This window comes from Capra hircus, chromosome 1 (assembly GCF_001704415.2).
Source record: "Capra hircus breed San Clemente chromosome 1, ASM170441v1, whole genome shotgun sequence".
In the NCBI taxonomy this organism is placed as follows: domain Eukaryota; kingdom Metazoa; phylum Chordata; class Mammalia; order Artiodactyla; family Bovidae; genus Capra; species Capra hircus.
This window is the reverse complement of record NC_030808.1, coordinates 53,027,928-53,043,314: the sequence shown is the minus strand read 5'-3', so window position 1 is coordinate 53,043,314 and position 15,387 is coordinate 53,027,928. Positions and strand designations below refer to the sequence as shown.

The 15,387-nt window shown below is 40.9% G+C and overlaps 1 protein-coding gene across 1 annotated transcript in view; it reads left to right on the top strand.

Annotated features, from left to right (window-relative positions):
• Window positions 1-15,387, top strand: part of MYH15 (myosin heavy chain 15) — a 139,306-nt gene that overhangs the window by 81,859 nt on the left and 42,060 nt on the right. Inside the window, exon 27 of the mRNA XM_018050029.1 lies at window positions 9,238-9,364. Coding sequence (XP_017905518.1) covers window positions 9,238-9,364 — 127 coding nt within the window. The remainder of the gene's footprint in view (window positions 1-9,237; window positions 9,365-15,387) is intronic.

Here is a 15,387-nt window from a genome sequence, read left to right as displayed (position 1 = left end):
ATGTACTCTGCATATAAGTTAAATAAGCAGGGTGACAATATATAGCCTTGATATACTCCTTTTCCTATTTGGTACCAATCTGTTGTTCCATGTCCAGTTCTAACTGTTGCTTCCTGACTTGCATATAGGTTTCCCAAGAGGCAGGTCAGATGGTCTGGTATTCCCATCTCTTTCAGAATTTTCCACAGTTTGTTGTGATCCACACAATCAAAGACTTCGGCATAGTCAATAAAGCAGAAATAGATGTTTTTTTTCTGGAACTCCCTTGCTTTTTCCATGATCCAGCAAATGTTGGTAATTTGATCTCTGGTTCCTCTGCCTTTTCTAAAACCAGCTTGACCATCTGGAAGTTCATGGTTCACGTATTGCTGAAGCCTGGCTTAGAGAATTTTGAGCATTATTTTACTAGTGTGTGCGATGAGTGCAATTGTGTGGTAGTTTGAGCATTCTTTGGCATTGCCTTTCCTTGGGATTGGAATGAACACTGACCTTTTCCAGTCCTGTGGCCACTGCTGCATTTTCCAAATTTGGGGGCATATTGAGTGCAGCACTTTCACAGCATCATCTTTCAGGATTTGAAATACCTCAACTGGAATTCCATCCCCTCCACTAGCTTTGTTCACAGTGATGCTTTCTAGGCCCACTTGACTTCACATTCCAAGATGTCTGAGTGATCACACCATCATGATTATCTGGGTCGTGAAGCTCTTTTTTGTACAGTTCTTCTGTGTATTCTTGCCACCTCTTCTTAATATCTTCTGCTTCTGTTAGGTCCCTACCATTTCTGTCCTTTCTCGAGCCCATCTTTGCATGAAATGTTCCCTGGGATCTTTAATTTTCTTGAAGAGATCTCTAGTCTTTCCCATTCTGTTGATTTCCTCTATTTCTTTGCATTGATCGCTGAGGAAGGCTTTCTTATCTTTCCTTGCTATTCTTTGGAACTCTGCATTCAAATGGGTATATCTTTCCTTTTCTCCTTTGCTTTTCACTTCTCTTCTTCTCACAGCTATTTGTAAGGCCTCCTCAGACAGCCATTTTGCTTTTTTACATTTCTTTTCCATGGGGATGGTCTTGATCCCTGTCTCCTGTACAATGTCACGAACCTCCATCCATAGTTCCTCAGACAGTCTGTCTATCAGATCTAGTCCCTTAAATCTATTTCTCACTTCCACTGTATAATCATAAGGGATTTGATTTAGGTCATACCTGAATAGTCTAGTGGTTTTCCCCACTTTCTTCAATTTAAGTCTGAATCTGGCAATAAGGAGTTCATGATCTGAGCCACAGTAAGCCCCCAGTCTTGTTTTTGCTGACTGTATAGAGCTTCTCCATCTTTGGCTGCAAAGAATATAATCAATCTGATTTCAGTGTTGACCATCTGGTGATGTCCATGTGTAGAGTTGTCTCTTGTGTTGTTGGAAGAGGGTGTTTGCTATGACCAGTGCATTCTTTTGGCAAAACTCTATTAGCGTTTGCCCTACTTCATTCTGTACTCCAAGCCCAAATTTGCCTGTTACTCCAGGTGTTTCTTGACTTTCTACTTTTGCATTCCAGTCCCCTATAATGAAAAGGACATCTTTTTTGGGTGTTAGTTCTAAAAGGTCTTGTAGGTCTTCAACTTCAGCTTCTTCAGTGTTACTGGTTGGGGCATAGACTTGGATTACCGTGATATTGAATGGTTTGCCTTGGAAATGAACAGAGATCATTCTGTCGTTTTTGAGATTGCATCCAAGTACTGCATTTCGGACTCTTTTGTTGACCATGATGGCTACTCCATTTCTTCCAATGGATTCCTGCCCACAATAGTAGATATAATGGTCATCTGAGTTAAATCACCCATTCCAGTCCATTTTAGTTCACTGATTCCTAGAATGTCGACTTTCACTCTTGCCATCTCCTGTTTGACCACTTCCAATTTACCTTGATTCATGGACCTAACATTCCAGCTTCCTATGCAATATTGTTCTTTACAGCATCAGAGCTTACTTCTATCACCCATCACATCCACAACTGGGTATTGTTTTTATTTAGCTCCATCCCTTCATTCTTTCTGGAGGTATTTCTCCACTGATCTCCAGTAGCATATTGGGCACCTACTGACCCAGGGAGTTCCCCTGTCAGTATCCTATCATTTTGTCTCTTCATACTGTTCATGGAGTTCTCAAGGCAAGAATACTGAAGTGGTTTGCCATTCCCTTCTCCAGTGGACCACATTGTGTCAGACCTCTCCACCATGACCCGCCCATCTTGGGTGGCTCCACAGGGCATGGCTTAGTTTCATTGAGTTAGACAAGGCTGCGGCCCATGTGATCAGATTGGCTAGTTTTCTGTGATTATGGTTGCAGTGTGTCTGCCCTCTGATGCCCTCTTGCAACACCTACCATCTTACTTGGGTTTCTCTTACCTTGGACGTGGGGTATCTCTTCAAGGCTGCTCCAGCAAAGCACAGCCGCTGCTCCTTACCTTGGACGAGGGGTATCTCCTCACGGCCGCGTCTCCTGACCTTGAACGTGGAGTAGCTCCTCTCGGCCCTCCTTTGCCCGCACAGCCGCCGCTCCTTGGATGTGGCGTTGTTCCTCTCGACTGCCTCCCCTGACCTCGAGTGTGTGGTAGCTCCTCTCGGCTGCAGCCCTGACCTCAGGCATGGAGTAGCTCCTCTAGGCCGCCACCTCTGACCTCAGGCGTGGGGCAGCTCCTCTCTAGATCAGGTCTAAGCTCAGGCATTGCTAAAGTCCCATGACCATCCCCTGAATGTAGCCTGACAATGGCTTCTGACCTTATTGGAATTCCAGTCTGTGTTCCTTGTGGATCTTTCTGGTGATGACACAGTAAGTAGGCTGGACAAGGGATGCCACTAACTTGTGCATGGTGTGTGTGTGTCTCTCTTTTTTCAATTGGAGGATAATTGCTTGACAATGTTGTGTTAGCCTCTGCGGTACAATAACCAGAATCAGCTATAAGTACACGTATGCCCCCTCCCTCTTGTGCCTCCCCCTCCCACCCCATCTCACTCCTCCTGGTCATCACAGAGCACTGAGCTAAACTCCCTGAGCCATACAGCAGCTTCCCACTAACCGTCTATTCTACACACTGTAGTGTATACGTCAGTGCTACTCTCTCAGTTCGTCCCACCCTCTCCTTTCCCTCCCTGTGACTGTCTACAAGTCTGTTCTCTATGTCTTCATCTCTATTCCTGCTTTGCAAATAGATTCATCAGTGGTGTTTCTCTCTTGAAGGATGGCTTTGAGTTGGGAGCACTCCAAGCGGGGCTCAGGAACTTTTAAATCCATCCGAACAAATGGTGGTACAAACAGCTTTGGGGGAAGTTAAGAACTTTTTCTCCTTTGTGTCCTCTGGCATCTCTTTAATAAGCCAACACTAGGAGAATTTTCACATGTTCTTTCTTCACCGAGCCCATTAATCTCTACTCTGCCAGCTCTCATCTCAAATGACTAGTATCAGATCACAGGTAAGAACCTCCTTACCTGCTGGCAGCTGAGAGGAGCCTTGATTGAGGCCATGCAGAGCAAATAACTGGTGCCAGATTCTTCCTGTGAGCAGAATCTGTAGTCATCTGGGAAGACAAACCAACAATAAAGCTTGATCTTTAAGGATGGCAACCATAAAAATGTACAATTTCTTCAGAGATACCGAGTGAATCCTGAAATGTTTAGTATTAATTTCTTTTAAATAGCACATCAATTAGAAAGAAGCACAACTACCCTGCTTTTCCTTCTCTTTGTTCCTCTCCATCCCTGCCATCACACCTTCAATTATCATAAAATATAAATCTAGTGAGGACTTCGGACCTCTCTCCCTCTGTCTCTTCTGTATGCTGCATTTTGTTTGGATTCTGTCTTCAACTCAGCAATGAAAACATTCTCACTCCTTGCCCTTGTAGGCTTTATCTTCCTTTATCAGTCCAAGTGAGCACTAGAAGACCTTACTCTTTGCCTCTCATTCATCCTCAGGAACTCTTCTGTTGCTATACATTTGAGTAGCAGTCATAAAATCATAAGAGCATTGATAGATTCACCATAAATCCATACTAATTATGTATTAATTTTATACTTACCAGCTTCCTCTGGAATTTCATTGCTGCTCAGAAGTTCTTTATTCTTCTAACTTGTTTTATTTTAAAAGAGAAACAAAAATGTTTCCTCAAACTCCAACCCTGCCTTCCTGAACCCATCCTTTTAGTAAATGTTAACACTTAACTGATAAGATTAAGACCGTTTATTATAACTTCTCTCTTCACCTTATAAGATATTCACTCAGCCATTTCTTTCATTCTTGCTCCAAAGAATAAAATATTCTTCCACATAACCATTATTCTCATATTAAAAAAAAAAAACCAGACTTTTCCATATTAGGGGTAGTATTTTGAGAGAAAAGCAAAGCCTGTCCATGTCTGTCTTAATCTGACTCCTTGACCAAAGAGTAATGTTCTATTTATCTATTGATATGTAGCAAATCACCCTCAAAACCTTGAAGTTAAAACAATAATTTATCATTTTCTCTGTTGGTTCTGGGGCTTGACAGGCTTAGTGCAGATGGTGGTTGAGACTCAAATCATCTGAAGGTTTATTTGCTCACCTGTCTGGCTCTTGGGCTGGGATTGCTAGACAGTTGAGGGCTGTTTGGAAATGTCTCTTTCCTTGTGACCTCTCCATGTAAGCTAGCTTGGCTTTCCTCACAGCGTGGTAGTCACAGGGGAGTTAGACCTCTTACATGGTAATTCAGGGCATTAAAAGCAAATATTCCAGAGACCAGAAACTGCAAAGACTTTTGTGAGGTTGGCTTGCAATACGGTGGAGTGATTCTGTGTGACTCCCAACAGTGATGAGTCATAGGATAGGGTCTACACATGGGTGTGGATACTAGAGAGTGTGGCTCATTGGTGTGCCTTGTTTGGAAACTAGCTCCCACAAGTCAGTGTATATCTCACTACCTCCTCACTCCTTTAACTCCTGCAATGTCTTTTATTTCCCCTGATTGGGCTTCCCTGGTAGCTCAGACAGTAAAGAACTGCCTGCAATGCAGGAGACCTGGATTCCATCCCTGGGTCAGGAAGATCCTCTGGTGAAGGGCATGGCAACCCACTCCAGTATTCTTGCCTGGAGAATCCCCTGGATAGAGGAGCCTGGTGGGCTACAGTCCATGAGGCTGCAAAGAGTCGGACATGACTGAGTGACTAAGCACACATCTCAAAAGTAGTTTCTTTATTGGTTCTTGCAAAGATCAGTAATGTCTCTCTTTCCTCAAATTAGCATGTCTAAAGCCAGACTTGCCTCTCCTGAAGCTGACATATAATTCCTATGGATATTTTTGCCACCAGCACCCTGTTCCTTCCATCACCCAGACTCTCAGCCTAGAACTGTTTGTTTGTTTCCTCTCTGTTCTTGGCTTTCCAATCAATGTTTACAGAAGGTCAATTTTGTACTGTCTTGTAATTTTTCATTCCATTCCCACTCATATGTAAAAATTTCATTATCTGTTAACTGGATTATTGCAGTGTTTTCTAAATTATCTTCTTTTCCCCAATCTTTTAAAAATAGTGCCCATATGAATATTTTGAGAGATGCATGGCTCTGTGGGATCATGTCCCTGCTTCAGAGTGAAATCCACACTTCTGCCCTTTAAGGTACCCTGCAGCCCATGATCTGACTCTACTCCTCCCGCCAGTTTTAGATTCTAGAACTTTGTTTCCTAGACTCTCTACTCCCTCTACTTCAGCCATGCTAGAATGCCTGCCTTCCATCAAATATCCATTTTCCCACCAATATGCCTTTTCCAAACTAAACTGTTTCTCTGGAGTGCTCAAGTTCAACTTCCCTTATTGAAATTTTTACCTGAATTCTTTTCTGAATTCTTGTAGCCCTTTTGCCATCCCCTTTGTATTGCTGCATTGTAATCTTTTCAGTTTGCTTCAGTAGAAGACATCTCTAAGGCAGAAACTAGATCTTCTTTTACTCATGTTGACTAAGTGCTTTCCATAATCTGTACACTCAGTTACTAGCCTCAGTTTCCTACATATACCTCTTGGGATTTCTGTGGCTCATAGATTTAATCATTTGTCCAGGGTCACGAAAATTATATGGCGGAGATGGGCCTCAACCCCTAATCCTGTGTATTTCTGTGGGTGATGGCATTCTGTTGCTGCCTTACATATTTCTTGGTGGGAGAAATTGATTCTGTTCACTCTCATAGGCATATACATTTTGCTGAACTTTATCTTGAATTGTTTACTTCATCTTTTCCTGAATTATAATGCCAGAAATGCCAATACTCAGTGGTACAGTGGAAACCGAAGCATTTTCGAAAGCATATTAGGCTGACAGAGAGGCCCAGGGCAATTTAGAAGTTATAGGCAATCTCACAATTATCTTGATTATTTTGAATTCCCATTGGTTCCTGAATTTCTAGGAGGCAGCATTTTTATGTGTCATTTTAAGAACCAGCTTCAGAATAAATATGCATTATTCCATTAACCCCTTCCTTCTTAGTATCAAGTTTAGTGTCTATTTTAGGCTGAAACTTGAAGTACTTTTGAGGGTACCACCCTTTGAATGGCATGCCCCTGTCCAGGCCACCTTTAGATAAACAATCACATTGCCTTTGCAGATCCTGCTTATGAAAACACTTTTTCGACTGAAAACACAATACCAATGTTAGTGCCCATGGGTAAATACCATGGCTGTGCCTGAGGGCGAATGTCTTATGCCTGCCCAGTAGCTGGCTACTCTGTAGCTGTGCAGGGCCATGCAGGGCTTAATCACACAGGCTTCTCTTGAAACCAGGGGATTCTCTGGCTCCTTTGCTTGCCATTCCCCCAACACTGACTAAGCTATCTTATGGAGATCTGTGTTCTTTCACCCTCAGTAGGCAGGTGTGCCGTAGAGCACACTCCTGGTCATAAGCAGAAGTGGCATTTCTCACGTCTGGCTGTCTTCCTCCTGATCCAATTCACAGGTCATGTATTATTGGAGAGAACATAAAACAAAAATGGCTCACATAGTCTTATTTTTATTCAGTTTCTTCCAGAATCCATCAGTTGGATCTGGAGTCCAATTTCACACAGGATTCATGACAATTTCAATCAACTAGAATGTTAAGTCAATTAATCCTTAACATTTCCTTTGTTATTACTTCATATAACAGATGCTTAGGAATCTAGTGTCTGACTTTTTCTTTTCTTGCACCAGTTCAAATCCTAAACCCAACACATACTAGCTGTGTGAATTTGGGCAAGGTATTTAGCCTCTCTGACCATTTCCTCATTTATAAAACAGAGGCAATCTGAGTTCCTGAGGAATACTGTGAGGAAAATGAGTGTGCCAATTTTGACTATCAGATTACTTTCAGAAGTAGTAAAGCAAACATATTCAACAATCAAAATATTTGAAATTACAGACTATTTAGAAATTGTTGCCTGTGTTGTTTCTATAGCTTCTAGTGATGAGTGGAGATTGTGGGTAGTTGAGTGTGCCTGACATTGAACATCATTGTTCTAACCTTTGTGATGTACAGAAAGCTGATTGAGTCTCTGCCAGGTCTAGTTTCATATCCACCACGTGGCATGGGTGTGCAATATCTGTGAGTAAAATTACTGATATTTCTTGTCAGCCTCCAAATGGCCTCTTCCCTTGTTTGCTAATCAGTGGGTAATATACCAACTCAGTTTAAAAAAAACAATTTGGGGGTTGAGGTTTATAGGGAAAGCTTGAATGTGACCTCTAAGTAAACTTTAGTGGGTCTGTTTGCCAACCTCTCACTAAAGTTTGTAGTAATTTGAGTTTCCTATTTTGTGTCTGGCCTTGGGTATATAAGATGTAATTTAGGAGTCTTCCATAAAAAAAGTTAGAATAGTCATTTCTAACTATAAAATAGAGTAAGTTTACTGAGAACAATCTTCATCACAGCACAGGCTCCAGCTGGAGAGCTCCAAAGTCTTTGCTGACTCAGAAGTTTCCCAAAGGACCAAACCTGGCATCATCCTGGAGATGTTTCTCTTCCTTGGCCATTGCTATATCATAAAAATTAGTTTAATGTTGAAAACTATCAGACTTACCACCAGCTTTCACAGTTTTCACCATTTTCTTGAAATGCCACTGATGTGATCCTTTCTTTGTCAAAGTAATCTTCTCATCTCTCCTTCTTCTCTCTTGCTATCCCTTCTCCTACATCTCCCCTCCTTTTTCCATAGCACTATTTCTTTATAGAGACGAAAGTCTCATATGGACTGAGAGTTAATATACATAAAGAACAAAACACAAAAACAGTAATGCAAAATCCATAGAACTGTGAAGTCCCGCCAGTGTCATTTTATGATTTCTGACCATATCAATGATAAGAATGAAAATTACAGCTAGGTAAAGGGGCCAGCACCATCTTACATTTGGAAGCTCTTGGTCCTGAAAATATTGAATTTCAAAGTCATTGGCATTAGTGTTCAGTGTGGCAAAAATTTGATGATTAGATTGGTTACTTAAACCAGGTAAAAGTGGATAGGTCACTTAGCATATCATTTTCTTTAAACATGAACAACCAATTCTGAGAAGTTGGAGTTTGGGATTGAAATGATAACCCAACAGGGTAATCATGAGCCTACAACCTTAGTGATTGGGAGGGTCCAGTTTTCTCAGTTCAAACTTCTGTTATTATGCTACTGTATCTCAGATTCATCTGCTTTCTCCTTTCATTCTTGGTCAACCCTCTAGACTTCCTTCCTTCCTCCTCCATCCTTCCCATCCTTTCTTTCTCATCCCTCTGAACTACCCCCTTGTTTATTGATCTTCTAATATGTGTTAGATACTATTCTAGACATAGGGGGTATAATCTGTCATCAGATGGAATCTCTATTCTCATGAAGCTTATAGTCTAGAAGAAAGGAAAGATGGTTAAATATATAATGTCAGGAAGTAATTATGTACTTCATCAGTATTTGACACATTTCCTTCTGAAAAGCAAAGAATTCTAAGAGACATTCCCCAATACCAGAGACTTGTTTTTCCATTAATACCTATAATTTGAAAAGTTTGGGCCCCTTAGGGGCCCAGACTCTGAGTGTATCGTGCTGTTTAAAATTAGAAGATATGGTTTTCCAATGCTAGCTGTGACTTTCAGGGCAGAGGAGAGCACAAGGATCCTAGGAACCGCCCCTCCCTGCCTTCCTTATGCAGCTAATTCAGCATGTTCTCTGTAAACCATGTCCAACCTTCCCTTCTCAACTTGTAGGCTAATGCTGAGAAGCTCTGTAGTCTGTATGAGGAACGCTTGAAAGAAGCAAATGCAAAACTGGATGAAGTGACTCAATTAGCAAATGACGTGACAGCGCAGAAGACAAAGCTACGGAGTGAGAACGGTAAGGAAACTTTCAGTGTTGCTTCACTCACAAGTCTCAAGCCCAGAAGAATGGTGGAGAAACCACTGAAGTGATGAACCAATCACTGAGTCTGGGTGGGAATTTAAAAATTCGAGGGGCGTGGTGAGGCCCTTGATGTTATATTTTCCAAAGCATGCTCTTGTCTGGGAAGGATCACCTCTGTGCCACCTTGAAAGGCCTTGCCCAACTCTGTTCCATGAAGGGGAAAAGCAATATGCAGTTGACTGGAATCGCTTTCATGATCCAAGAATGGTAGAGGCTATCCGCAGTCTATAAGACACGCTGCTTTATCATGTCCACCTCATTGAAACAGGCATTTCCCCTAATTTTCAATGATGAGCCCACACCTATTTTTTACATTTATAATTTTTAAAAATTGAAGAATAGTTAATTTATAATGTATTGATTTCAAGTGTACAGCAAAGTGATTCAATTACATATATGTGTATGTGTATATATTCCTTTTTCAGATTCTTTTGCATGAAAGGTTATTACAAGATATTGAGTATAGTTCCCTATGCTATATAGCAGGTCTTTGATTACCTATTTTATATGCAGTAGTGTATATATATTAATCCCAAACTCTGAATGTATGTCCTTCTTTGATCCCTGCTCTCCCCTTTGGTAACCACAAGTTTGTTTTCTGTCTATGAGGCTATTTCTGGTTTGTAAATAAGTTCATTTGTATCATTTTTCTTTTTAGATTCCACATATAAGTGGTATCATATGATCGGTCCTGGGTGTTCTTTGGAAGGACTGATGCTAAAGCTGAAACTCCAATACTTTGGCCACCTCATGTGAAGGGTTGACTCATTGGAAAAGCCCCTGATGCTGGGAGGGATTGGGGGCAGGAGGAGAAGGGGACGACAGAGGATGAGATGGCTGAATGGCATCACCGACTCAATGGACATGAGTTTGAGTCAACTCTGGGAGTTGGTGATGGACAGGGAGGCCTGGCGTGCTGCAGTTCATGGGGTCACAAAGAGTCGGACACAACTGAGCGACTGAACTGAAATGAACTGAACTGATATGATATTTGTCTTTTTCTGTCTGACTTACTTCACTTAATATGATAATCTCTATATCCATCCTTGTTGCTTTTGTTGTTGTTGTTGTTCAGTTGCTCAGTTGTGTCCGACTCTTTGTGACTCCATGGACTGCTGCATGCCAGGCTTCCCTGTCCTTCACCATCTCCTGGAGCTTGCTCAAACTCATGTCCATTAAATTGGTGATGCCATCTAATCCTCTCATCCTCTGTCATCCCCTTCTCCTCCTGCCTTCACCTTTCCCAGTATCAGGGTCTTTTCTGATGAGTCACCTCTTCACAGCAGGTGGCCAAAATATTGGAGATTCAGCTTCAGCATCAGTCCTTCCAATGAATATTCCAGACTGATTTGCTTTAGGATTGACTGGTTTGATCTCCTTGCAGTCCAAGGGACTCTCAAGAGTCTTCTCCAACACCACAGTTCAAAAGCATCAATTCTTCGGTACTCAGCCTTCTTTATGGTTCAACTCTCACATCCATACATGAGTATCTCTATATCCATCCATGTTGCTTAAAGTGGCATTATTTCATTCTTTTTTTATGGCCAAGTAATATATATATGCGGAGAATGTGATGGCACCCCACTCCAGTACTCTTGCCTGGAAAATCGCATGGACAGAGGAGCCTGGTAGGCTGCAGCCCATGCGGTCGGACACAACTGAGAGACTTCACTTTCGCTTTTCACTTTCATGCATTGGAGAAGGAAATGGCAACCCACTCCAGTGTTCTTGCCTGGAGAATCCCGGGGACGGAGGAGCCTGGTGGGCTGCCGTCTATGGGGTCACACAGAGTCGGACACAACTGATGTGACTCAGCAAAATATATATATGGGGCTTCCCTTGTGGCTCAGACAACAAAGAATCTCCCTACAATTTGGGAAATCTGGGTTTGATGCCTGGGTTGGGAAGATTCCCTGGAGGAGGAAATGGCAATGCACTCCAGTATTCTTGCCTGGACAATTCCACGGGCAGAGGAGCCTGGCGGGCTGTAGTCCATGGGGTCACAAAGAGTCAGACACAACTTATATAGTATAGCCTTAAGTCAAAGAGCATGATCCCTCCAGCCCTCTTCTTCTTTCTCAAGATTCTTTTGGCTACTCAGAGTCTTTGGTGTTTCCATACAAATCTTAAAATTATTTGTTCTGGTTCTGAGGAAAATGCCATTGGTAATTTGATAGGGATTGCACTGAATCTGTAGATGCCTTGGATAGTATGAACCTACTCTCTTTTGACCTCTTTGCTATGTTTTGAAAATATCAGGCATACTCCCACCCTAGTGTCTTGCCCTGACTATTTTTTCTGCCTAGAGTACCCTACTCATCAAGAAAAAACTTAAGGATGAGAGTTAATCAAATAGATCTGGGGGAAGTCAGGATAGGCCTTGTTGAGAAGGTGACACTAGAGTACTCTCAACCAGTTTTCTCCATGTGCTTCTTTTTTCATTGGATTTAATACCCTCAAAGAAACTACATGCTTGACATAATAAATAAGTTTGTCTTGTCTCCATCTGCCACAGTGTAAGCTGCCTGAGGGCAGGGGCCTTTATTATGTTCACTGATATGTTAGTCATCTAGAGCAATGCCTGCCATTTATTGAGGATCCACAAACATTCAACCAGTTAACATTAGAACAATGTTCCGTGGCTTATTCTTAACCATCGACCACTATTAATGAGGTTTTCCCCCTCTATCTTTTACATGATGGCAATCTGTTTGAGGTTTTTCTTTTTCAATTCATCATGAGCTTTTTTGTATCTTGTATAGTCATTATGAGTGTCTCTCATCCATCAATTAGATGGACAAAGGTTACTTCATCTTGCCCTGTAACTGGCTTGTCTGCTGTGAACAGCATGTGGCTAGCTGTTTGTCTATAATTAGAATTATTTTTAGTAATATATTCCCAGAGATAGACTTCCTAGGCCAGTGAAAATAAACAATGTGTTCTTGATACCCAGAGGCACTCACTTTAAAAGGACAGTGAAGGCCATCTATCCCTCCAAATGAAGACCATTTATCATTCTGCCTGTGGACACCTCTGTTTCTAGATGCTAAATCTGGTTGTTGTTGTTAAGTTGCTCAATCATGTCAGACTCTTTGCGACCCCATGGACTGCAGCACGCCAGGCGTCCCTGTCCTTCACTATCTCCTGGAGTTTGCTCAAACTCATGCCCATTGAGTTGATGATGCCATCCAAACTACCGATTTGGAACTCCAAAAGAGGAAAGTGTTTTACATTCTAGCAGCGACACTAAGTAGGACTCTTCTCATGCTGATGACAGGGTGTGTGACACCTGGCCTCAATACAAAACCCCTAATTTGATCTTGGTGCCATTTAGGATATAGTCTGTGTGGGGACCGTGCAGTCTGGAGGCTAAGCTGCAGAATGACTATATGTCTGCTCTGAAGGAAGTGCTATGTACAATTTGTTTGACAGGCATTGCCTACCTCCCTCTACTTATTGGTATTAATTTTCTATTCACTTTTTTGATGAGGAAATTGGTGGGTAAGTGAAATGAAATTGGATCTGAGATGATAATTCTGCTTAGGATGCAGGGCATTTTATGTCCTCCTTTATTCTCGGCTTTACCTTTTGGCTCGTGTACGGATTAAATTTTAAGTATATAGCTATCCAAACCTCCCCTCCTCTCACTAGGACGATGGTCCAGATTTTTGCTGCTTTTTTTCTTTTTAGCTGCTGTTACCAAAGTTTCTTTCTCATGCCCTGTCCTGTCCACTGATTATAGTCTGCTTTCAAAGGAGACCAATAGTAGATGTGATCAGTTAAGCCATGTTAAGTGGATCCTAGATCTGTAAAATATGTGTTATGTTAGTCTCAGTCCCTTAATGGATTGCCATTTCCTCAGAATACTTTTAAATATGGTGTGTGACCTAGAGTTTCTTAAAGTTTGGTCCCTGGAACCCCAGCAATCATCAAGGCTCTTTCAGGGGAACTAAGTGAGAGGTTAGGGCTCTTTCATGCAGTGCTGAGATGCTGTTTGCTCTTTCAGTTCTTTTGCTGCTGTTCTACATGGTGCAAAAGCAATGATGATTGAAACTGCTGGAGCCTTATCACAAACCAAGGCAGTGGCACCATGCTGTAGTATTAATCATTGTATTTGCTGGTATATACTCAAAAGTTTAAAAAAGAGTCAGTTTTACTTAAGAATGTCTTAATGAAACAGTAAAAAATTAATTATATATGAACCTCAAGTATAATCTTTTTAATATTCTGTGTAACAGAAAGTGTGCATAAAGCACTTCTGTTTCATACTAAAGTAGGATGTGTGATTGTTTAAGTTCTGAGCTAAACTAGCAATTTTTCAGGAAGAGTCGTATTTACTTGAAAGAATATTTGACAAACTATGCTTATTCAGTCTTAGATATTTGGCAGATATTTTTGCAAAAATGAACAAAGTGAGCCTGTCACTCTAAGGAAAACTACTGACAATATTTGTTGCCAATAATAAAAGTGGAGCTTTTAGGTAAAAATTAGATTTTAGAAAACATGTATATGCCATAATGAGCTTGATGGCTCTCAATTCTTGAAGACTCCCCTCCCCCCCTTTTTTTAATTGTGTATAGTATTAGTTTCAGGTATATAATATAGTGATTCAGCATTTCTCTGTATTACAAATTGATCAACACAATAAGCCTAATAACCATCTGTTAACATACAAGATTATTTCAATACCATTGACTGTAACCCTTATGTTATACATCATAGCCCCATATTTTATAACTAAAATAAGAAGTCCATACCTCTTAATCCCCTTAACCTATTTCACTTAACTCCTCCATCCCCTCCCCCTCTGGCAGCTACCAGTTTGTTCTCTGTGTCTGTGAGTCTGTTTCTATATTGTTTTGTTTGTTCTTTTTTTTTTTTAAGATTCCACATGTAAGTGAAATAATATGTTATTTGTCTTTGTGTTTCCGTGTCTGATAACATTATACCCTCTAGGTTCATCCATGTTAATGCTAATGACATAATTTCATTTTTCATGGCTGAGTAGTATTCCATTCCATTCCATTGATCTATGTGTCTATTTTTTATGCCAATATCATAGTTTTCATTGCTATAACTTTGTAGTATAGTTTGAAATCAGGTTGTGTGATACCTCCATCTTTGTTCTTCTTTCTCATGATTGCTTTGGCTTTTCTGGGACTTCTGTGGTTCTATGCAAATTTTAGGGTTATCTGTTCTAGTTTTGAGAACATTTTTGATAAGGGTTACATTGAATCTGTAGATTTCTTTCAGTAGTAATATTTTTTAATGATATTAATTCTTCCAGTCTATGAACATAGAGTATCTTTCCATTTACTTGTATCTTTAATTTCTTCCCTCAATTTCTTATAGTCTTCCAAGAACAGGTCTTTTAACCTCTTGGTTACATTTAATCCTAGGTATTTTATACTTTTTGATGTAATTGTAAATGAAATTGTTTTCTTCATTTCTTTTCCTGATGGTTTGTTATTAGTGTACAGAAATGTATCTGATTCTGTATATTGATTTTGCATTTTGCAACTTTATTGAATTCATTTATTAGATCTGATAGTTTTTTGATGGAGGCTTTAGGGTTTTCTATGTATAGTATCACATCATCTGCAAATAGTGAGTTTTTTCTGCCCTTTCCTATTTAAATGTCTTTAAACCCTTTTTCTTTGTAATTGCTGTGGCTAGGACTTCTAGTACTGTGTTGACTAAAAGTGGCAAAAACAGACCTCCTTGTCTTGATTCTGATCTTTGAGAGGTCTGACCATTGAGTATCAGGTTAGCTGTAGTTTTGTCATAGATGATATTTATGATGTTCTCTGTCTCTCTCTCCTCCTTCTGCTGCTACTGCTGCTAAGTCGCTTCAGTCGTGTCCGACTCTGTGCGACCCCATAGACGGCAGCCCACCAGGCTCCCCCCTCCCTGGGATTCTCCAGGCAAGAACACTGGAGTGGGCTGCCATTTCCTTC